Below are 26,295 nucleotides of genomic sequence, written 5' to 3'. Positions count from 1 at the left end.
GGGTGGAAGTGATCATTTAACCATTGCTGGAAAGGCCAAGTCTGCGGCGGTACAGAGTTTGAAAGGTGCTAGCGTATGAACCCGAAGTATAATAAGTGAAGTCAAAAGAGAAATTACGTGTTGTGTTTAAAGCATATAAGGTGTTTGTATTAAGTAAGCTGTATTTCTGCCTGCCACAAGTAGTTTACCGGGGCATAGTGTCTTGAATTGCTTGTTTATAGTTACGGTACATGTGCGCGTGCGATAAGGTTTCGCACACGTGGAGGCAAAGGCCTGTGTTTATTATAGTACATAGAGGATTCCTTCTGTGCAAAACTATAACCTTTTGTTGTCCGTTACTGCAGGGTCAGGCACTCTGCCACGTGGCGATAAGTTCTGGGCCTTTTACAGTAATGTAAAGCGTCTGCAGTGTATTACGTAAGGTACGCACACACGTGTTTACGTTAAGTTTATTTTCACATCTCTGTACGTAATTTACGGATCTTGTGCGAGATTTATTTCGCATCCTTGTACGTAATTTACAAATTTGTGTTGGAATTATTTTTGCATTTCGGCGAAATTGCTGTGTTTAGCGGTACCCGATCGCGACCTTACATATACACTGTAGAACACGTGGGTGGCTAGTATTAATCACTGCTCTATTTAACAGCATATTAACAAGCTGTTGATAAAGCGGTAATTAATACAAGAAAGTATAGTGTTTTCAATTCAATTTCTTTTCTCTTAAAAGCAAGCAATCCAAGCATTATTTTAATAGATTCCTACAGCCATTTAAGGGGTTTATACTCGCAATAAGTATCTGGTGAGAAACTGCCAACCAGGGAAAGTTTTCTGTACAGAAATATTTCAAGTTTTAAGTGTAAGGCCCAGGTGTAAATAGCATCCAGTGTGAAAATCATTGGATGAACGGGCGCATGATGGTGTGACCCATAGCGCTATAGGAAATCAGAATAGGAAAGTATGGTAACAAAGACATACGTAGGTGGGTGACGATCCACCAATTTTAAACTGCCCCTTTCATAGGTCCGCCTATTTGAACCTATCGAAAGGGTATAGGAGCAAAATCAGAACCCAGTGATCTGCTTAGCTCCTCATTTAAAATACAAGTCTTGCCGAACACAAGAAAAACAAGTTTTTTGTTTTCTGCTAAATTTGGCCGCATCACTGCGAGGCGTGCTAGTGATTCGTCGCTAGCCGAATAGTGGTGATTGAGTACAGGGTCCTTGTAGAGTGTGCTTAACGCTTAGGTGCGGAAAAGTTTTATGCTGCGGAAAATTAGTTCTTTGGGTGTTGCTCAGACAAAACCACCCACAAGTCTTTTCTAGCTGTGAACTATTAATTCCTATAAGCCTAATTGTGACAATGGGAAATATTAGCTCACACAGGGAGATTGTGCTACATAGGGAAGAGTTACGCCGGCCCGAGGGATCGGCAGCATTCATAATGTGCAGGAAGCATGGTGAACGAGCAGTTGTTTACTTAAATAAATGGAAGGAAATGACATAGGGCAGCAAAGTAGAATTTCCCAGTGTTGGTAGTTTCGATCCAGAAGTCTTATCAGCAGTTAGAGATAAGATATGTCTGCTCTTGTCACTCAAGGAGACAGTTGAACAAAATGAATGTCTAAACTTGTGGCAGAAGGAAAGTAAAATTCAAAGGGAACATGGTTATTTGTCAGATGCAAGTGTAATCAGCCACAGGAATACGAATTTTTCTATCTCCCAATATGTAAAAAAGGGAACAATTCCAGTCCAAAGTGAAACCAACAAAAACATGAAAATGAATAACCTGTATACTGTTTTTACCCCCTATAAGCAAGGTACAGATGCAGAGGAGGAGTTCCTGGCACCAGCCACCCCTTGCAAAGCTAGCGGAAATGAGAAAAAGGCTGAGACAGTCCAAGCTGCTGCTGCCATCCTAGCCGAGGAGATGGCTGATGCCAGAAACACACTCGGAGACTCAGGTAAGCACACACAACACAGCACAGAGATAGTTATTCCTGGAGTGTTGTCCAATGGTGTGGAGGGGATACAAACCTACAGTGGAAACTCCTTGTGGAAAGGAAGACAGAGATGAGGAAATGCCTGTAAGGGTTAGCGACATGCACAATTCGTGGACACGATTGGAACGTCGTTCAATCATCTTGAATTTCCCTGATCCCAGGAAAAATCTGGCAAATTGTCAGAAATTGTAAAGGAACTGGGAAATACAGATGAGCCCACCAATAAGGATTGGCGGAACATGTTGAGAGCTTGCCTCCCTTCCCCACATAGATATCCCGAAATTTATTCGGGATAGTGGTGTGGAGGGCGATAAGATTTTAACTGAACAGGGCAACCAGGAAAATATACGCCTAATAAATATACAATTGGGTGTATATTTCTGTCACGGCTGAAGGGCTGGATGAAGTCGTGTGGTGTGTAGCGACTGGAGACGGACCAGAGGATGAAGGATTAAATCGTGCAGGTTTAATAATAGAATTCATAAATGGAAACAATACACACTTGAATACTTTCTTAAAGTGGCAGTTAGTGATAAACAATACTTGAGCCAGTAAGGCACTTTAGAAGAAGAAAGTTCATTTGAATAATGACAGTTCAAATAGCATAGGACGGCAGGCTGGGGTCTTGAAGAATAAGAGGATCCGGAAAGAGAATGTACTTGATGGTAAATGAAGGATCCTTGAAGACTGGAAGAAGATGAATGATGAATGAAGATTGAAGAATTGCTTGGAAGCAGGAGACTTGAAGGGCTAGGCCAGGAAGCTCAGGGATACAGGCAGAGACCAGACTGTGGAGAGAACTGGCAGCGATGGGGTTAAGCAGCAACCTAGACCAACACAGAGCACGAGCAAGGCACCAAGGTCAGGAGAGGTGAGTCAGAGAGCCGGAGTCAGCTGGGAGCTGTGAACGCCTCTGGAGACTCTTTGCACTGACACTGAACAGCCCTAGGCAGATCCCCTATATCCCAAGAGGGCGGCTGCCATTGGCTGTCAGGTCAGTATGGGAGGAAACCTCAGACCTGGGCCAATCTGCTATTTTGCCCTTAACCAAGATGGCGGCGCCGGCCTCCCGGCACCATTACAGCACACACTGCTACACCTGTCGACGTCCCACGCTGCCTGCTGCCCACCAGACTGCCGCTGCCCGCTGCCGCTGACCCGGAGACCACTACACGCTAGCCGACGGCGGGCGCGGACGGGTGAGTAATATGCCCGCCGCGCACCGCCGCGGCTGAGTGTGACAGTACCCCCCCTTTTCTGGGTGACCCCAGGGCACCTACGCACCTTATGTGGGTTCCTTTGAAAGAATTGCCTCACCAGACGGGGAGCATGGAGATCTGCAGCATCAACCCAGGAGTTCTCCTCAGGACCGAATCCAAGCCACTCCACCAGATACTGCAGATGGGCATTGCGACAACGTGAGTCGATGATGCGTCTCACTTCGAACTCAATCTCTCTTTCAGAACCAATCTTGGGCGGTTTGGGCACCTTCTTTTGATATAAGTTCAATCTCAAGGGCTTTAGAAGAGACACATGAAAAGAATTTGAGATCTTCAGGGAAGAAGGAAGCTGTAGTCTGTATGCAACAGGATTAATAACTTGCGTGATTGGGAACGGTCCGATGAATCAGGGAGCCAGCTTCATGGATGGTAACCGAAGGCGTATGTGGCGGGTAGACAGCCACACTCGATCTCCAACCTTCAATTTGGGAGCCGCTCTTCTTTTCCTGTCCGCCATCCTTTTGTATCGAGCGGATGCTTTGAGGAGAGCGGTATGAACATCTGACCAGATTTTCGCAAACCGTTGTAAAGAAGCAGCAGCTGCAGGAACATCGGATGAAGATAAGTCTGAGAAATCTGGAGATCGGGGATGTTTGCCAAAAACAGTAAAAAAGGGAGTGGTGCCGGAGGATGAATGATAAGAATTATTGTGCGCATATTCCGCCCAAGGCAGAAGATCGACCCAGTCGTCTTGAGAAGAAGAGATGAATAAACGAATGAAGGCTTCCAAGTCTTGGTTGACCCGTTCCGTCTGCCCGTTGGTTTGTGGGTGGAATGCAGTGGAGAACTTGAGTTTGACTTGTACAGCGGAACAGAGAGCCCTCCAAAACTTTGCAACGAATTGCACTCCACGGTCAGATATAATCTCTTTGGGCAACCCATGAAGTTTGAAGATTGTGGAGATGAAGAGCTGAGCCAGAACTGGAGCGGATGGAAGACCTTTCAATGGGAAGAAGTGCGCCATTTTTGAGAACCGGTCAACCACCACCCAGATTACCGTATGCCCTTTGGAGGGAGGAAGTTCACAGATAAAGTCCATAGACAAGTGGGACCATGGTTCTGTAGGAATGGCTAGAGGTAGAAGAGGACCGGCAGGAGATGTTCTGGGGGACTTATGCTGGGCGCACTTTACACAGGAAGCGACAAAGCTGGTTACATCTTGACGAATGGTGGGCCACCAATATGAACGTAACAGGAACATTAGGGTCTTCTGTGCACCAGTATGTCCTGCAAAACGGGAAGCGTGTGCCCAGGACAGCACTCTTTTGCGAAGATTGAGGGGAACAAAGGTTTTGCCCGGAGGAGGTGAAGGTTGGACCGTAACTTGAGCAAAAACCAGAGGGTCGAGGATTGGTCGAGGAGGAGTCTCTAGGTCGGCCGGAGTCTCGAAGGAGCGTGAAAGGGCATCGGCCTTGGCATTCATCGACCCGGGTCTGAATCTGATCTGGAAATCAAATCGTTCGAAGAACATGGCCCAGCGGGCTTGACGAGCAGTAAGACATTGGGCATGCTTGAGAAATGAGAGATTCTTATGGTCAGAGTATACCGTGATCTTATGTCGTGCCCCCTCCAGGAGGTACCGCCACCCCTCCAACGCTAACTTGACTGCTAGTAACTCTTGCTCCCCAATGTGGTAATTTTTCTCTGCTGGAAGAAACTTCTTAGAGTAGAAAGCACAGGGGTGAAGTTCCTGGTCCTCTCCTTTCTGTGACAAGATTGCCCCGACTCCCTCTGAGGATGCGTCCACCTCGATAATGAAGGGTTTGTCGAGGTTCGGCTGAAGAAGAATTGGAGCAGAGACGAATGCATTCTTTAGTTGTTGGAAAGCTAGCGAGGCTTCGGGTGGCCACTGACTAGGATCTACTCCCTTGCGGGTTAGAGCTGTAAGGGGTGCAGCAAGGGTGGAGAAGTCCCGGATGAAGCGACGATAATAATTTGAAAAACCCAGGAACCTCTGGATACCTTTGAGCGTGGTAGGCGCTGTCCAGTCTTGGATGGCTCTTACTTTCTCTGGGTCCATCTCTATCCCAGTGCTGGTGAGGATGTGGCCAAGAAATGGAATGGAAGTGACCTCGAAGACGCATTTGTCTAGCTTGCAGAACAATTGATTTTGGCGTAGACGGTGCAGGACTTCAGATACAGTTTGACGATGGAGATGAAGGTTAGGAGAGAATATGAGGATATCATCGAGATACACCACGACAGAATGATACAGTAAGTCCCGAAATATGTCGTTTACAAACTGTTGGAAGACGGCCGGGGCATTGCAAAGGCCAAATGGCATCACCAGGTATTCGTAGTGGCCATCCCGGGTGTTGAAAGCCGTCTTCCACTCGTCACCGGAACGGATTCGGATCAAGTTGTACGCCCCTCTCAGATCCAGTTTGGTAAAAATAGACGCCCCTCTGATCTTATCGAAGAGTTCGGTGATGAGGGGTAATGGGTAGCGGTTCTTGATTGTGATATCGTTGAGACCCCTATAGTCGATACATGGACGGAGAGTCCCATCTTTTTTTTTAACGAAGAAAAACCCCGCTCCGGCTGGCGAGGTGGATGGACGAATGAAGCCTTTATTCAAGTTTTCACGAATGTAGTCAGACATAGCCTTGGTCTCAGGTAGAGATAAGGGGTAGATACGACCCCGCGGTGGAAATTTCCCGGGTACCAACTCGATCGGACAGTCCCAAGGACGATGAGGGGGCAGAGAATCGGCACCTCCCTTGCTGAAGACATCAGAAAAAGAATGGTATGGTGTGGGTATAGACAAGGGTGAAGCTGGTGAAGACGGAAGACTGGAACCTCCCTCTTCTTGAGGATTCATTTGATTGAGTGGAATGATACGAGTCATGCAAGTGGTTAAACAGTTCGTACCCCAGGCCTTGATCTCCATGCTGGTCCAATCAATATGAGGATTGTGTTTAGCGAGCCATGGTAGACCCAGGACCACCTGGTGTGATGACTGAGGAAGAACTAAGAACTCTAGAGTCTCTTGATGTAGAGCACCCACTAGCACTGTCACTGGATTGGTTTGAAGGGTGATTTGCCCACTACAGATACGACTCCCATCCACTGCAGTGAGAACCAGGGGATGGGTCAAGGGTTGTACTGCCAGGGAGTGTTGAAAGACGAAAGATGAAGAAAGAAAGTTTCCTGCCGCTCCGGAATCCAATAGGGCCTGGACTTTATTTTCCCCTTGAGGGCACACAATGGTAATTGGAATGGTGGAAACAGTTGAGGAGGGAGATGAAAGCAAGACTCCTAACCGGGCCTCCCTCGGGGAGGTTAGGAGCGGCCGTTTCCCGGACGCAATGGACAGGAGGACAGCAAATGGGCAGCACACCCGCAGTACATGCAGAGATTCTCCCGTCGTCTACGGGACTTTTCTTCCTGTGAGAGCCGAGAACGATTGATCTGCATAGGTTCATCAGGTGGTGTAGTTGTGGAAGGACTTGGTCTAGGAACGGGAACAGCATTTGGGGTGAAGCGAGGGCGAAGACGATCAGAGCGATTTCTCTCTAGTTGGCGTTCCTGCATCCGTAGATCTACTTTGTTGCACAGAGAGATGAGCTCGATCAAGGTAGCCGGGAAGTCACGAGTAGCTAATTCATCCTTGATACGACCTGCCAGCCCATTCCAGAAGGCAGAGAGGAGAGCCTCTTCGTTACATTTTAATTCTGAGGCCAGGGTCTGGAACTGCACAACATACTGTCCCACTGATCGGCTACCCTGGCGAATCCTCAGGATTTCAGTGGCGGCAGAGGACACTCTGCCAGGGTCATCGAAGATGCGACGAAAAGAGGTAATAAAAGCTTCATAGTCATTGAGCAGGGGGTCAGAGCGTTCCCAGAGAGGGGACACCCAGTCCAGAGCTGACCCTGCCAGGAGAGACACAATATAGGCCACCTTTGCCTTGGAGGTTGGGAAGTGAGATGACTGCAAGGTGAAGTGGACATCACATTGGTTCAGGAACCCACGGCATGCCCTTGGCGAACCATCATACTTGCTGGGAGTAGGGAGTTGCATGTGATGAGGAACTACGGATCCTGGTGTGGAAACAGGAACTGGAATCTCTGGTGCTGGAGCAACCGACACTGAGGGAGCCGCCTGGGGCGGGGACAAGGCCTGAAGAAATTGAGCCACTTGGCGTTGGGTAGTTTCCACTTGTTCAAGACGAGTCACGATACCTTGAAAGACGTCCGCCATGGAAGCCTGTACTTCACCCGACTCCATCGGGTCAGTGCAAACTGTCACGGCTGAAGGGCTGGATGAAGTCGTGTGGTGTGTAGCGACTGGAGACGGACCAGAGGATGAAGGATTAAATCGTGCAGGTTTAATAATAGAATTCATAAATGGAAACAATACACACTTGAATACTTTCTTAAAGTGGCAGTTAGTGATAAACAATACTTGAGCCAGTAAGGCACTTTAGAAGAAGAAAGTTCATTTGAATAATGACAGTTCAAATAGCATAGGACGGCAGGCTGGGGTCTTGAAGAATAAGAGGATCCGGAAAGAGAATGTACTTGATGGTAAATGAAGGATCCTTGAAGACTGGAAGAAGATGAATGATGAATGAAGATTGAAGAATTGCTTGGAAGCAGGAGACTTGAAGGGCTAGGCCAGGAAGCTCAGGGATACAGGCAGAGACCAGACTGTGGAGAGAACTGGCAGCGATGGGGTTAAGCAGCAACCTAGACCAACACAGAGCACGAGCAAGGCACCAAGGTCAGGAGAGGTGAGTCAGAGAGCCGGAGTCAGCTGGGAGCTGTGAACGCCTCTGGAGACTCTTTGCACTGACACTGAACAGCCCTAGGCAGATCCCCTATATCCCAAGGGGGCGGCTGCCATTGGCTGTCAGGTCAGTATGGGAGGAAACCTCAGACCTGGGCCAATCTGCTATTTTGCCCTTAACCAAGATGGCGGCGCCGGCCTCCCGGCACCATTACAGCACACACTGCTACACCTGTCGACGTCCCACGCTGCCTGCTGCCCACCAGACTGCCGCTGCCCGCTGCCGCTGACCCGGAGACCACTACACGCTAGCCGACGGCGGGCGCGGACGGGTGAGTAATATGCCCGCCGCGCACCGCCGCGGCTGAGTGTGACAATTTCCCCGCGACGGTTGAAAATATCCAGACGTTCACAATCAAACAAAAAGATGGTGAATCTGCCAGCGGATATTTCAACCGTGCCTTGCAGGCATTGCCAAAACACACTGGTATCCCTGACCCCAAGGACAACATACATTTTAGGGGAGTGATTGTCTCTGTGCTGATACAATGTCTTAAAGATAATTTGAGAACCCGCATAGAAACCATTTTCCCCAACTGCAGAGAAATGACCATAGACACATTAAGAAAATCTGCTGTTGATCTAGACAAACAAGAGAAATGCAAACAAACGGTGTGCTGAAACTGATGGCAGTTAGCAGTCACGCTTTCAGTAATGCCCCAACCAAAAATACACAACACGCAAGGCCAGACACGGTAGGACGGAAACAAACAGTGTGTTTCAACTGTGGTAAAGAAGGGCACCTAGCCAGACATTGCAGGGTAGGGAACCATAGGAAAAATAACACACATATAAGTGACTGGGAGACACACCGGAAGGAGACAAGTAGGTCTCAACACATAGCCATAGCCCCATCTATTAGCCAACGCCGCCCTAAGCGTGACATATATATACAAACAGGGAGTAGAACACACACATACCCCACGACCAGGTAACATGACACAACATCTGAAGGAGGAGCCTCAGATATATGTAAGAGTAATGGTTTAAAAGCTAAAGTTTCTTTTTGCTTAACCCTGCCAACAACTTTTTCCTCTTGATTTAGGTTGTGCAAAACAAACGGTAGTTACAATTGGGGTAGCAGGAAAAGTGCAGCATTACCAGGGGCGGATTGGGAATTAAAACCAGCCCGGGAAAAATCTTGAAGCAGCCCTAAGAGGGGGGGGGGGGGGGGGGAGGGGGAGTGTTGTTGCGCGCCGGAGGCGCGCCCGAATTTTTAGGGGGTGTGGCCTATCAATATGGGGGTGTGGCCTATTCCAACAAGGCCACGCCCAATTTTTGCCGCTGTGAGGGCATGGCTAGTGGCTCTCTTAGCTGCTGGCTATGTCCCCAGCCCCTCAGGCTGCAGAATAGGCGCATGCGTACAGCGTTTATTCTACAGCCTGTGGGGCTGGGGAGATAGAGATGGGGGGGGGGGGGGTGACAGGGGGTCTCCCAACACAGTTGAGTGGCAGGGTGGAAGAGGATGCAGGGAGGGAGGGGGGGATGGAGGGTGCCGTAGAATGCTGGGAGGGGAGAGGCTGAGAACGAAGGGAGTGAGGACTTACACAGGGTGGCACAGGACGCAGAGTGTGAGGGGGCATGGTGGCACAGGATGCAGGGTAGGAGGGGGGATGCAGAGTGGCAGGGGATGCAGGGAGGGGAGTCACAAAGTGGTGGAGGAGACAGTGATGCCCATTATAGATATGCCATACACCGTGATGCCCATTATACATATGCCACACATCCTGATGCCATTATACATATGCCGCACACCGTGATGCCCATTATACATATGCCGCACACCCTGATGCCCATTATAGATATGCCGCACACCCTGATGCCATTATACATATGCCGCACACCCTGATGCCATTATACATATGCCGCACACCGTGATGCCCATTATACATATGCCGCACACGTGATGCCCATTATACATATGCCGCACACCGTGATGCCCATTATACATATGCCTCACACCGTAATGCCCATTATACATATGCCGCACACCCTGATGCCATTATACATATGCCGCACACCGTGATGCCCATTATACATATGCCACACACCGTGATGCCATTATACATATGCCTCACACCGTGATGCCCATTATACATATGCCACACACCGTGATGCCCATTATACATATGCCACACACCGTGATGCCCATTACACATATGCCTCACACCGTGATGCCCATTATACATATGCCGCACACCCTGATGCCATTATACATATGCTGCACACCGTGATGCCCATTATACTTGTGCCGCACACCGTGATGCCCATTATACATGTGCCACACACCGTGATACTCCCTTATACATATGCCGCACACCGTGATGCTCCATTATACATATGCCACACACCGTGATGCCATTATACATATGTCACACACCGTGATGCCCATTATACATATGCCGCACACCGTGATGCCCATTATACATATGCCGCACACCGTGATGCCCATTATACATATGCCACACACCGTGATGCTCCATTATACATATGCCCCACACCGTGATGCTCCATTATACATATGACAAACACCGTGATGCTCCATTATACATATGCCACACACCGTGATACTCCATTATACATATGCCACACACCGAGATGCTCCATTATACATATGCCGCACACCCTGATGCCATTATACATATGCCGCACACCCTGATGCCATTATACATATGCCGCACACCCTGATGCCATTATACATATGCCGCACACCCTGATGCCATTATACATATGCCGCACACCCTGATGCCATTATACATATGTCGCACACCGTGATGCCCATTATACATATGCCGCACACCCTGATGCCATTATACATATGCCGCACACCCTGATGCCATTATACATATGCCTCACACCGTGATGCCCAATATACATATGCCGCACACCCTGATGCCATTATACATATGCCGCACACCGTGATGCCCATTATACTTGTGCCGCACACCGTGATGCCCATTATACATATGCCACACACCGTGATACTCCATTATATATATGCCGCACACCGTGATGCTCCATTATACATATGCCGCACACCGTGATGCCATTATACATATGCCCCACACCTTGATGCCCATTATACATATGCCGCACACCGTGATGCCCATTATACATATGCCGCACACCGTGATGCTCCATTATACATATGCCCCACACCGTGATGCTCCATTATACATATGCCCCACACCGTGATGCTCCATTATACATATGCCACACACCGTGATACTCCATTATACATATGCCACACACCGTGATGCTCCATTATACATATGCCGCACACCCTGATGCCATTATACATATGCCGCACACCCTGATGCCATTATACATATGCCGCACACCCTGATGCCATTATACATATGCCGCACACCCTGATGCCATTATACATATGCCGCACACCCTGATGCCATTATACATATGTCGCACACCGTGATGCCCATTATACATATGCCGCACACCCTGATGCCATTATACATATGTCGCACACCGTGATGCCCATTATACATATGCCGCACACCCTGATGCCATTATACATATGCCGCACACCGTGATGCCCATTATACTTGTGCCGCACACCGTGATGCCCATTATACATATGCCACACACACGTGATGCCCATTATACATATGCCTCACACCGTGATGTCCATTATACATATGCCACACACCGTGATACTCCATTATACATATGCCACACGCCGTGATGCCCATTATACATATGCCACACACCGTGATACTCCATTATACATATGCCACACGCCGTGATGCCCATTATACATATGCCGCACGCTGTGATGCCCATTATACATATGCCACACCGTGATGCTCCATTATACATATGCCACACGCCGTGATGCCCATTATACATATGCCGCACACCCTGATGCCCATTATACATATGCCCACACCGTGATGTCCATTATACATATGCCCCACACCGTGATGTCCATTATACATATGCCCCACACAGAGATGTCCATTATACATATGCCACACACCGTGATACTCCATTATACATATGCCACACACCATGATGGCCATTATACATATGCCACACGCCGTGATGCCCATTATACATATGCCGCACACTGTGATGCCCATTATACATATGCCACACCGTGATGCTCCATTATACATATGCCACACGCCGTGATGCCCATTATACATATGCCGCACACCCTGATGCCCATTATACATATGCCCACACCGTGATGTCCATTATACATATGCCGCACACCCAGATGCCATTATACATATGTCGCACACCGTGATGCCCATTATACATATGCCGCACACCCTGATGCCATTATACATATGTCGCACACCGTGATGCCCATTATACATATGCCGCACACCCTGATGCCATTATACATATGCCGCACACCGTGATGCCCATTATACTTGTGCCGCACACCGTGATGCCCATTATACATGAGCCACACACACGTGATGCCCATTATACATATGCCTTACACCGTGATGTCCATTATACATATGCCACACACCGTGATACTCCATTATACATATGCCACACGCCGTGATGCCCATTATACATATGCCGCACACTGTGATGCCCATTATACATATGCCACACCGTGATGCTCCATTATACATATGCCACACGCCGTGATGCCCATTATACATATGCCGCACACCCTGATGCCCATTATACATATGCCCACACCGTGATGTCCATTATACATATGCCCCACACCGTGATGTCCATTATACATATGCCCCACACAGAGATGTCCATTATACATATGCCACACACCGTGATACTCCATTATACATATGCCACACGCCGTGATGCCCATTATACATATGCCGCACGCTGTGATGCCCATTATACATATGCCACACCGTGATGCTCCATTATACATATGCCACACGCCGTGATGCCCATTATACATATGCCGCACACCCTGATGCCCATTATACATATGCCCACACCGTGATGTCCATTATACATATGCCCCACACCGTGATGTCCATTATACATATGCCTCACAGTATGAACCTCTCTCTCACACTTTAGTTACCTTAAAATCAAGCTGGCTGGCACTTCATCTACTTCTTCCTTTCATTAGATGTGTGCTCCCGTGTAGCTCCGCCCCCTTCCACTCGTGTAGCCCCGCCCCTCAACTCCGTGTTGCTCCGCCCCCTTTCCAGTCCCTGCTGTCATGACTGATGACACATGAAAGTGGGTTGGAAGCCAGGGAGAGAGCTCTGTGCTGCCGGCGCTGCTGCCTCTAATGTAGTGTGACAGTGTACTGGCAGCCGGCAGCTACAGAGTCTGAGGACAGAAGCGGCCGGGGATGTACAGCAGGGAGAGAGCCTCCCTGCGCAACCATCCTCACAGTGAGTGCTTGCCACACACAGAACCGCGGGAGCAGCTGCGTGCGGTCGCACATGCGCACCAGCACTCCCGCGGCCATTTTTATTTCTGTAATAGCCGAGGCTGCCCGCAGCCATATTTGTTTGGGGCACAGTGCTGCGGCCACGGCCGCCCGTTAACCGCAGAGATGGCGGTCTGCGGCCCCGCCAATGGGGTGAGCGGCCTTTTAGTGACTATTAGGGGCCGGCCCACCGGGAAATGGCCCGGTTTCCCGGTGGTCCAATCCGCCCCTGAGCATTACCCATTGGTAAAACCAATACAGATCATAATCAGGCCCTTGCATACCAAATATTCTGTCTTATTGACTACAGCGGCTGTGATTCACCTTCTGATTACAGAACTGCCTGGGAAAATAAGTTATGTCTGCTTCTGGGCTCCGGAAGATTCATAACTTAGAGACAACAGGACCAGTATGCACGAACAAGATGCAAAATTGTTAGATATGCCTCCATGAGTAATGCTGCACTGTACTGTTAAAGATTTGAACCCATCTAAGGTAGCTAAAAACTACAGCATGAATACCGAGTTCCCTATGAACTAAAGATGGGCAGGACACAGGATTAATGGCAACGATAGCTTCAATAGAAATCTTTTTTTTAAAACAGACAGCATAGTGCCCCAAAATACAACAATCACCATTTGAAACCTGAGGTCAAGCTGGAAAAGTACCCAGTGATATAACAAGGTTCCCAAAAGAGAACCTTTTAGTTAATACCCCTAGACACGGCCCATAGTCACACCCCCACTGGGTAAGAGAAAGGAGGGAGGGCTTACAGATTAGAACAGGGTAAGAACCAAATAGTTGAGAGCCAATTCCCCCGTAGTGCCAAATCCCGTTGTCATCCAAACAAAAAGAGAAATTTCTGTTGCAATAAATGCACACATTGCTGTCATTAATTTTCTCCCTTTGTAATCCTTCCTTTTCCCCTCCTCTTCTGTTCCAGAAACTTTAAGAGCCACGAAGCCTCTCCCCCAGGTCTTGCAGGATTGCATGCTGTCCTTACAGCCCACAAACGGCTTGATACCGATACAATGGGTCAATGATTTATTGTTATGTCCTGACTCATAACACCAGTAGATGGCGATAGACAACTTCTGGTGTATTCCCCTGAGGCAGGACATAAGGTATCGCAGGACAGATTGCAGTTGTGTCTGAGGGGGGGGGGGAGGGGGAGAATTTGGGACACTGTAGTAATCTTAACCCCACTAATGATAGAATAAGAGTTCAAAACTCTGTCGCACACCCAGCAGAGAAATACATATGAATAGGTGCAATCACAAAACCCATGTCCTTACAGACACATGTGGATAATAGTAAAAAGGAATCTACCACTATGGCTGGGGGTGGTGGGGTCGAAAACAGGCCCGATTACAGCCCCTGCACTGGGTATGACTGACACAGGAGACCATGTGATTTGGAATACAAGGCATCTGCTGAGTGTGCGACAGATATAGTGACTTAAGAAACCTGGTGATGCCAGCCTGACCAATGTCGTACTGCAGTGTACAATTAAACCCAGTTACTCAAGCACTTCCTACTTGTTTACACAGTGTAGGTACCATAGCACTACCGGGAAACAAGACTGAGGATGTGGTGTTGGGGTGTATTTTAACTAGTTATGCTCCTCATATAGTTAGAAAAATATTCATCAGCCAAGTTCACTAAATGGGAACTTGCATTGATGAATTTTATAAATGTTACCAGTAACATGGGTAATATTGTAAACCCAGCAACACTCTTACCAGGTGTGCCCTCCAAGGCACAAAGGGTGGGGGTTGATGCTGAGGTTGCTGGAATGGTGGAAGTTAGTGAGAGCCTAAACAAACATGATTGCATGACATGTTTGAATCAGACCTTTGCAGCATGTCCCCAAAGGGTGGTAACAACCCATTGGAAGAGGTAATTCATTTTTTTTTCTCTTTCTTTTCACTGATGGCAGCTGCCACAGAGACACAGAGATGGGAAAATTGTGCACTGGCTATACCGTGATAGATGGAGAAGGTATAGTAGAGGCTGGACCCCTTGGACCATCTCACTCAGCAACAGTAGCCTGATTAGTAGTGCTGCGGGCTGAGGGAAAAGCAGTCAATATTTATACCGACTCTAAGTACGTTTGTTGGAGTAATGGTGCCTCAGAAATTTTGTGACAGTAGCTGGCACTCCAGTGGCGCAAGCGTTGTAAGTTCAAAAGATTCCTGACAGCCGCACAGCTGCCAGACAGAGTGGCTGTTATCAAGTGTAAAGCCCACACCCTCGATAAGGATTCAGTGTCACTTGGTAATGGCCATGCTGGCGAGGCGGCTGGGTGAGCCACTCGCTCTGCAGATAATGTTTTTGCTCCCCTGTAAATGTCAGTGTATTCACATAAAAATGCAAGATTTGTGTCCCCTGCAGGAGAAAGCAGTCTGGAAGCCGAAGGGATGTGGACAGGAATAGAAAGATGGACAAGGAAAGAGAACATGCCAAACTGTCAGGGCAGAGATAGCCCATGGCCTGACTTGCCTTGGCAGGGAAGGTATGTGGAAATTGGTCCAAACTTACTGGTGTGTCCACAGACAGGTAAGACGACAAGGTCATGTCTTACTTGTCTGGGGAAAGAGACTGGAATGGCTGTTCCCACAGAGCCATCTCCACATCCCTCCTCCAGCAGGGTCCTCTGCAGGTAATACAAATTCACTTTGTACAGTCCACTCTAGAAGTGTTTAGAAATTCCTTTGTGTTGATGTTTGTGTGTATAGATATGGTAGCCCAGAAGCCATGTGTAAACTCCTAGAGACTGATGGTACACCCCACACTCTCTGCTGACCCCAAATAACCGCAAAGGTGGAGAAGGTGAAGGGTACTATCAAGAACAAACTGGGTAAAGTTTTAGCTGAAAGAGAATTGCTATGGCCAGGGGCACTGCCCATTGTGCTGCATAGTAGTAGAATCACTCTCAGAACTCCACCTCATTTGTCCCCATCGAAACATTGCTTGGCTGGCAGCCACACGTTATGATAACCCCACAAGAAGAGCCTAGACTCAACCACGAACTGACCCTTGTTTCAAATATAACACCAATGATGTATCCACTCCTGGAAAAATGCAGCCAAAAGGACTTTGTTGACACCTGTTGTGAACTGTCATAACCATGAACCAGGAGATTTTGTTGTTTCCCATGATTTGCCATATACAGGTTGCTTGATAGACCTTTGAAAAGAACCACCCCAAGACTTGTTGACCAGCACTACCTCAATAACAAAGTTGCAGAGAGAGAGATTCGGGTACGTTCGTCCTACTGCCAAAAGACCAGAAACCCAGAAGTTCTTTACATTTAAAGCGAAAGAAAGAAATCGCTAGAGGCATCGTTTCGGGAGGATTGGAGAGCAGCTAAGGTCAAGCAACCTGTACAAGCTACAAAAACGACTGTGACAAACCCCACTGGTAACAGGTTGGAAGGACCAATTACAACTTTTCGTTTTCTTCTCTTTATTATTATGGGTCCTATTTTTGTCCCCCCCCCACTATCCGTTCTTGTCCCCAAAATCAAGGATATTGTTTTCACCCTGCTGCCAGGTATTGGGCAGATGATACAGAGTTCTGAGAGTGTGTTACCCGACCCAGTTTAGGTCAAGATAGAATCTCTAAGCTTGATACATTACCCAGGACCGGAAGTTGGTAAGGAGGTTTGATAGTGATAATACCAACATACTCAAAGCATACCAGAACGAGAGACAACCAAGAAGTCAAGGGTCTGGTGTGTGTGTGACCCTAGAATCACCACCAATGCCTACCGAAGGATGCCATATCTGTAAAATGTATATATTGTAACCGCCCCTGTTTTTATTTTTATCCCAAATCTGTATATTATCCTTCGTCACCCTGAGTAGATTGTTTGATAAATGTGGCCCCTCGTTTATCCATAATCCTGGATTGGCCTAGCGCAGATGGTTTACTCCCCTTCTATGTAAAATTTGAAGATCCCAAATTGCTTTGTTAGGATTATGAATTTCTGTTGTGTTTTTAGGAATAGTTTTGTACTGTGACAGTTTTTATTTAGTGTCAAAGGGTGGACTGTTAAAGTCGAGTTGCACACATTTTGGTTCGCAGAGTTGTGCAAATAAAGTATAATACCCGAGTCTGTGTAACGAAGTGGACTATAAGCGCAGCCATACTAATACACATAAATTCATAATATCACATTTACACCAAATAAAATATAGTTCATTAAAGGTTTAGTGCACTACACATAGTTTAATCAACCACACACAATTATTTCTGTATAATTTTTAGTATTGTTATGTTCCATTTCTCATGCGCAGCACTCCGGTTGTAGCGAAAACTTCGCAAATCATAAGGTCCGATAATTATGGACAAAAATCCATATTCCATGTACTATTTCTGCTAGAACTGTGTAGGACAAAGGAATCAAGTTATAACCGGTTCTTATTGCTTTTTACGACCCCGACGACGATGCCAACAAACAAAGGACACTGAAGCACACTCGCCCTGCACCAATCCTTATTGGGTGCAGTACTTTGCTCCAATCCCTGAGGACTTGACATTTGAACCCTTGACCAATGGAAACGGCCTTTGACCCCCCTTTGTTTGGACACTATAAAGATAGCTATCCCTGAGCTGGCTCGGTCACTTTGGCACTGCATCTCTCCCTACATCCTGACCGGGCTAAGTTCAGTTTGAACATAGCGAGCTCCGACCGGACTGCGCTGCGCTATTCCATGACGGTAACATTTGTATTCCTGTGTGTGTAGTATGGCTGATTATATTCTGTATCTGTTTCTGTTCCCCTGTTAGTTTAAAGTGTACTTAGTATTGTTAATTCATCTATATCACATGTTATACTGTGTTCTTTCTTTCTGTAACCCCCTGATGTCCGCTAGGGACTAAAATACACTATTAGGAGAATCTATCTCCTCACTTTGAGTTATATCCTTGTCTCGACTATTATTCTAGCGATAAAAGGTTTATTACGGACATTGTCCTTAAAAGGTATTCGCAGTTTAGGTACTAAGTACTGCGAAGAGATACTCAATTACTGGTGTCGATCCAGCGTGTACAATACACGGAAAAGGTCCGCTACGCTTTGTTCGCACGTAGCTAGGTTTAAAGGGTAAGCAGGTTACGGAAAGAGTACGTAAACTGCGCACTTCACTTATTGTCCTTCTGGTAATATTTATATCGGTATTGATACTAGGGAGAGGGAGTCAGTGTCCCTTGATAGGGCATCAGAGTCCCGTGAGAGGGCGTCAGTGACCAGGGAGAGGGCAGCAGTGTCCCGTGAGAGGGAAGCCGTGGCTTGCATTTAGGCTGCAGTCATCAGGGATAATAAACCTTTATACTCTATAATTTATTCTCTTTTGCCTTCCAGTTCCCTGCACACAGTTCTCATTGGGTTGTTTGGATGGTTCATCCACAGAAGGCTGCTGAAGTTACAAGAATGAGGGAGAGCATGGAAATGAATCCCGGGTGCCTGCAAGAAAATGGTAAGAACACAGATTGTGGCTAAAACTTTAATGTTCCACTCATGGTCAGAGAACACAAGGACGATGTGGAATATCACTAACATGAATGAGACAATTACATTGGCTTAGTCTGATATTTGTTTTGCACAACCACTTCAATGATCAAATCTCCAGATGTGTGCACATACATCTAGCCTCCCTGTGCGTTACACAGCCCTTCTACTAGTCACTCCAGGATGTGACCTAGTAATGCACAGCGTCTTTGCATGCAACTTTTTTCATTACAATACTTCTTATTCACAAAGTGGTGCGCATAGGATGCACAAGCAGCTTCTGCTGAAATAATATGCAGCGTGCCTATATTCTGTGTGCAAGGGGCATTACAGTGTGGTGCATCATGCGCTGCCGCGGCTTAGCATGTCAAGTACAGTACTCATCGGTCCGTGCCCACCGACGGCTGGCGTGTGTCCCCTGGGGTCCTGGTCGGATGGTCAGTGATGGTGTTGTGCAGCTGTGAGCGGCGTGCAGGGATTCAAATGGAGGCGCGGCAGTCTGGCTGTCAGGAGGCTGGCGCCGAGTGTGGTGCCGCCATCTTGGTTGAGGGCATAAACATTGGCCAGGTCAGGGCTTCTCCTCCCATTCTGACCAGTTGTCCTATGGCAGTCCTTCCCTTGGTATAAAGGGGAGCTGCCTAGGTTGATCTGTGTCAGTACAACTTGTTTCCTCAGCCTGCAAGCAAGGGGAAGTTCCTGGCCGTCCTAGTGCCTATGCACTGCACTCTCCAGCTGGCCTCTGATTCCATGGTTGCTGTCTCTGGTGAGCCATACTGTACACTTCAGTTGCCTTTCCTTCTGGGAATTCCTCGGCTCATCCTCATACCCTGTTGGGTAATCTGCAAACATCTAATCTCCAATCATCCAACCCTCAAACATCCAATCTTAAATCATCCAATCATCCAACCATCAATCATCCAATCTTCACTTCTTTCAGTCATCAATCTTCCAAGTACCCAATCTTCAGGTAATCTTCATCATTTAACTAAAGTGTCTGTATCATTGTTTATACCAAGGACTGGTGTCCTGATTACCTTCTTTTACAAAGACTGCCATCTTGTTTGCTTCTTTCAATGCAAAAGATTGTTATTGTGTTTATTACCATATACCAGAGACTCTTTGCTATTATTATTGATTTATTCAAGAAGTATTGACGCCATTCATATTATTCTTTGTATAAGTTCATTTATTAAACCTGCTTGTTTTAACCCAACTCCTGCTGGTCCCGCCTTTCTTCCTGAGAACCACACAACACCATCATAACCCAAGATCTGATCCATTACTTTCCAATTATCCTGCCTTCATTTCCACCTTCAGAAGGATATTCGACGAGCCGGGCAGAGTATCTTCTGCTGCTACAGAAATTCAACGAATCCACCAGGGCAGTCGACCTGTAGGACAATATGTTGTTAAATTTCAAACCATCACTTCTGAATTATCATGGAATGAGGAGGCTCTGTCGTCTTTTTTCTGGAACGGCTTGTCTGGCCGTTTAAAAAATGAACTTACTACCTGCGACAGACCCGATACTTTGGCTGAATTAATTTCACTTTGTACCAAAATAGATCTTTGCTTACAAGAATGACAGTTGGAAAGAAATCGTTTTGATCATTCACGTCTCCGATCCTTTTCTGGTCCTGCGTCTTCTTCCAGATCTACGCCTTCTGTGTCATCACCTGCTGATGAACCTATGCAAATCAACCAATCTCGCTTATCTGTAGAAGAAAAGGCTCGTAGAAAGAAGGAAAATCTATGTATGTACTGTGGTTCCCATCTAGTCACTGCCTGCACCCGTTGTCCAGGAGAACGATCGCTCCTAGAGCCAAGGAGGAGTACCAACTAGGAGTATTATTGCCATCCTCCACTTCAATTGATTCTACTATCTTTGTTAACCTTATTATGTCACAAAGAACAATCAGGCTGAAAGCCCTGCTAGATTCTGGAGCAGCAGGGAATTTCATCTCTTCCAGACTTACTACTAGGATTTGAATCCCGGGATTGGAGTTTCCAATCCCGGGATTTTCGGATTAGACAGTGCATGCGCAGTCTAATGCCGGACAGCGTCTGAGCACTCACTCAGATGCTGCCTGGCTGTGCCTGTCCCATCTGTGTGGCTCTGCACAACGTGACCAGGTCAAAGGTCACGCTGCTCAGCCCACTGGCCAAACCCCCATACTGCCACTGTACAGCTTAGGGCCTAACTGCCGGGGATTCCCAGACCCGGTGCCGCTCCCTCCCGACTGCATCGCCCGGCCTGCTCTACAGTTTATGGTCACACCACCCTGCCCCAGGGACCGTCCATCCCCTCCCAGCTGCACCGCCTGCCTGCTCCCGTCTGCACCGCCCACGTAAGTAAATGTGTGGGGCGGGCAGTTTTTTGGGGGGCGGGACTTTTTTTTAGGGAGGCCAATCCCGGAATTCTGGGAATACCAGGATTGAGCATTTTTCAATCCCAAATCCTGGGATTGAAAAAATGCCCCGGGATTGGCATCCCTACTTACTACCCAATTCTCCATTCCTGTACAAACTCTGGACCAACCAGTCTATCTCACCGCAGTAGACGGCAGTCGAATTCTTCATGGTCACATTTCTTTTTTAACACATCCATTGGAACTCCAGATAGAACCAGCTCATCGTGAATTCTTGGAACTTCTTGTTATCTCCAAAACCTCCCATTATATTGTTCTAGGAATGCCCTGGCTGGCTTAACATAACCCTCATATTGACTGGTCTACTATGAAAATTAAGGCATGGGGTTCACATTGCTCCTCCTGCCTCCCTCAAGCAATTCCTTTACCGCAAGTTCTTTCTTCAACACCTTCGCCATCACCTTCATCTTCTTCTTTGTCATCATCTACTTCATCATCATCTTCTTTGTCATTGTTACCTCCACAGTATCAGCAATTCTCTGATGTCTTCAGCAAAGGTGGAGCCGATACTCTTCCCCCTCATCGACAGTGGGACTGCCCCATCGAGTTAATTCCCGGGAAAACTCCTCCAAGGGGTCGTGTCTACCCTCTGCCTCTCCCAGAGACAAAAGCCAGGTCAGCTTATATCAAGGAGAATCTTGAAAAAGGGTGGTTCATTAGCCCTTCCACCTCGCCAGCAGGAGCGGGTTTCTTTTTTGTCAAAAAGAAAGATGGGTCCTTGAGACCCTGCATAGACTATCGTGGCTTAAATTACATTACAATTAAAAATCGATACCCTCTTCCACTCATCACGGAGTTGTTCGACAAAGTTAAGGGTGCTACCGTATTCACTAAATTTGATCTCCGTGGTGCTTATAATTTGATACGCATACGACAAAGAGACGAGTGGAAAACCACTTTTAACACTCGTGATGGACATTATGAATACTTGGTAATGCCCTTTGGCCTTTGTAATGCCCCTGCCGTATTTCAGCAGTTCGTCAATGACATCTTCCGAGACATGCTGTATTCCTCTGTGGTGGTTTACTTGGATGACATCCTCATCTTTTCATCCACCCTACTCCAGCATAGAAGAATGGTGAGAGAGGTATTACATCGCCTTCGACAAAATCAGCTCTTTTGCAAATTGGAAAAATGTATTTTTAAAGTCTCCTCCATCCCTTTCCTGGGACATATCCTGTCCAGTACCCGCTTGGAAATGGATCCTGAAAGGGTAAAAGCTGTTGTTGATTGGACAGCTTCCAGCACTCTCAAAGGAATCCAGCATTTTTAGGCTTCTCCAACTATTATAGACGATTCATCAGAGACTTTTCTACCATTGCAGCACCACTCACAGCTCTTACCCAAAAAGGAGCAGATCCAGCCCATTGGCCACCTGAGGCACTCCAAGCCTTTCAACTTCTCAAGCAAGCCCTAATTTCTGCTCCCATTCTTTTGCAGCCCGATGTCACCAAACCCTTCAAGCTGGAAGTGGATGCCTCTTCTGAAGGGGTAGGGGCTATTCTTTCTCAGAGTGATGAAAATCAAGAACTCTATCCTTGCACATATTTTTCAAAAAAATTGCTACCAGCAGAAAATAATTATCCTATCGGTGAACAAGAATTGTTAGTAGTCAAATTGGCCTTTGAGGAGTGGCGATATTTACTGGAAGGTGCTCGTCATAAAATTATTGTACACTCTGATCATAAGAATCTTTCTTTCCTACGAAATGTCCAATGCCTTACATCTCGACAAGCACAATGGGTGATGTTCTGTGAACGTTTTGACTTCCAGATTAAATTTCGTCCAGGAACCTTAAATGGAAAAGAAGATGCATTGTCTCGCTCTTTTGAATTCATCGAAGTACAACCAATTGCTCCACAGACCATTCTCAATCCTTTTATCTTTGCTCAAGTATCAACTCATCCTGTTCCACCTCCTGGTAAGATGTTTGTACAACAGAACCTCCAGAAGAAAATATTGGCATGGGCCCATTCATCTCATTTCATTGGTCACTCCAGTATTCAAAAGACTCTGTTGTTTCTTTGTCGTTCCTATTGGTGGCCTTCAATCCGAGCTGATGTAACCAACTTCGTCACCTCATGTGTAAGATGTGCCCAACAAGACACCTTGTTCTTCTCCTTCAGGGACACTCCGTCCACTGCCAGTGCCCGCAGAGCCATGGACTTCATCTCCAAATTACCTCCTTCTAAGGGACATTCAGTCATCTGGGTTGTTGTGGACAGATTTTCCAAAATGGCTCATTTCTTTCCATTAAAATCCCTTCCTTCTGCGCCACTTCTAGAGCAACTTTTCATTAAAACAATCTTTAAATTACATGGACTTCCAAAAGAGATCATCTAGGACCTAGGGGTGCAGTTTGTTGCTAGGTTCTGGAGATCCCTATGTACCGCAGTCCAGATTAAACTCAAAGTTTTCCACTGCATACCACCCTCAGACCAATGGGCAAACTGAACGGATAAATCAAGATCTGGAAGCCCTCATCCGTCTTTTTGTATCTTCTTCACAGAACGACTGGCTGGAACTGCTTCCTTGGGCAGAGTACATCCATAACAACTCTTATCATTCTTCTTCAGGTACCACTCCGTTCTTCACTGTATATGGGAAACATCCTCGTTCTCCAGAGTTCACTAATCTACCTCCTGTTGAAGTGCCTGCTGTGTTGAACATCCTCTCTTCATCGGTTTACTAAAATCTGGTCAAATGTGCATGAATCTCTTCTCAAAGCTTCAGTGCGGTACAAAAGATCTGCAGATCGAAAGGGTGCCGGACGGGTTCCCGACAGTCGGGATCCCGACAGTCATTTACCCGACGTCGGGATCCCGACAGTCATTTACCGGACGTCGGGATCCCAACTGTCAAAATGCCGACAGCCGGGTGCCCGACGGACACCCGCTATTTTCCCTCATGGGGGTCCACGACCCCCATAGAGGGAGAATAGAATAGGTAGCTCGCGTAGCGAGCCACCGTGCCCGCAGCGTGGCGAGCGCAGCGAGCCCGCAAGGGTCTTTTTTGCGCTCGCCATGCTGTCTGACTCCGGGCAGTCGGGATCCCGACGTCGGGATAATGACTGTCTGAGTCCCATACCACACCCGATCGAAAGACTTGCTACTCCTGGTTTTAAGGTCGGAGATCAAGTCTGGTTATCTAGACTTGATTAGTGCCAGGCCAGCCCAGCAATGGCTTTTATAAAAAAAAAAAAAAAAAAGGCTGTAATATTTCCCAGTGCCCAGCAATGGCTTTTATATAAAAAAAAAAACGCTGTAATCTTTCTCAGTGTCCTGCCCAGTACCCTACAGGGCCTGTAGGGCACTGAGAAAGATTACAGCTTTTTTTAAAATAAAAGCCATTGCTGGGCACTGGGAAAGATTACAGCTTTTTTTTTTTAAATAAAAGCCATTGCTGGGCTGGCACTGGGCAAGATTTTTCACATTGTAGACTGCCCACCCAGGTTAACTGTGCTGGGCTCCTCTGGGTAGCGCAGGTATAGGAGGGGGGTTGCTGAAGACTCACCAGCAGGCAGGACTTGCTTGTTGGCCGTTACTAGCTGCCCTGGTCACGGCAGCCTTCTCTCCTCTGTTCTCCTTTTCCTTCTGCCGGAGCCGCTGGGTGCAGGGTCACGCGCCGTCAGCCTCTGCCTGCCCGGTCCCTGTCACTCATGGAACGCCGAGCTGCTGCTCCCACCACCGCCACGGCTCTACTCGTCACTGCCGTCTCTGTTGCAGGCACAGGCTCTCCTTCACTTCTGCCACTCTCTCTCTCTCTGCCACGCTCCCGCCGCTGTAGTCCCGGCCCTTCCTGTCACCGTCTGCACCACTGCCCGTCCTCTCTCCTTCCCCAGGTGCCGCACACTTCTCACTTCTCCTCGCCTCACAGCTCCCATCTTTCCTCTGCATCACTCCTCTCCGCACCTTCCCCTGCACACGTAACCCCCTTGTCCTCCTTCCTGTCCCACAACTTTATTTAACACGGACAAATGTCCAAAGTACAAGAAACTGGGGCAGACCAATCCTCCGTCCTGGAGGGGGGTCTTGTTCTTCCTTCTCTGTCTTAAGAGTCCATCTCCCCATTAATCTAATATATGTGTACTAGGTGATTCATCGTGCCCTACGGGCGCTCTTCACACCAGCGTTAGGGGCTGCACCCCTTAATTTGTGAACGTTTGTATTGTAAGAAATATGGTTAGAATTGTATGAAAGATGCCCTGTATTGCAGCTTCAGCCAGTGGGTGAGGGTCCAGCGTGGCAGAACAGGAGTACAGGACGGTGGCCCTGAGTCAGTGTCTCCTCCTACTGGGTGGGAGTTAGGGTGCATGAGAGCAGGAGGCTGGGCTATGAGGCATGATAGGGGTATGTGGGCAACACAGCATCAGCGACTCCCCAGTGGTGGAAGTTACGGTTAAGGAGAGCAAGAAGCTGGGTAGTGATAGGGGTGTGTGGGCATACGGGGGACTAAAGAGGAGGGTGGGGGACACTGTGCAGCTTCAGCCAGTGGGTGAGGGTCCAGCGTGGCAGCACAGGAGTACAGGATGGTGCTCCTGAGTCAGTGTCTCCTCCTACTGGGTGGGAGTTAGGGTGCATGAGAGCAGGTGGCTGGGCTATGAGGCATGATAGGGGTATGTGGGCAACACAGCATCAGCGACTCCCCAGTGGTGGAAGTTACGGTTCAGGAGAGCATGAAGCTGGGTAGGGATAGGGGTGTGTGGGCATACGGGGGACTAAAGAGGGTGGGGGACACTGTGCAGCTTCTGCCAGTGGGTGAGAATCCAGCGTGGCAGCACAGGAGTACAGGACGGTGGCCCTGAGTCAGCATCTCCTCCTACTGGGTGGGAGTTAGGGTTCATGAGAGCAGGAGGCTGGGCTATGAGGCATGATAGGGGT

General features: G+C 47.7%; 1 protein-coding gene across 1 annotated transcript in view; it reads left to right on the top strand.

Annotated features, from left to right (window-relative positions):
* The window catches only part of MPP4 (MAGUK p55 scaffold protein 4), a 151,428-nt gene that overhangs the window by 11,756 nt on the left and 113,377 nt on the right, over positions 1-26,295 (top strand). Inside the window, exon 2 of the mRNA XM_083154085.1 lies at positions 18,840-18,954. Coding sequence (XP_083010211.1) covers positions 18,873-18,954 — 82 coding nt within the window. The 5' untranslated portion in view covers positions 18,840-18,872. The remainder of the gene's footprint in view (positions 1-18,839; positions 18,955-26,295) is intronic.

Source organism: Crinia signifera, chromosome 7, assembly GCF_055691185.1.
Source record: "Crinia signifera chromosome 7, ASM5569118v1, whole genome shotgun sequence".
Classification (NCBI taxonomy): domain Eukaryota; kingdom Metazoa; phylum Chordata; class Amphibia; order Anura; family Myobatrachidae; genus Crinia; species Crinia signifera.
The sequence above is the reverse complement of the archived record's forward strand: the minus strand, read 5'-3'. Positions and strand labels throughout refer to the sequence as shown.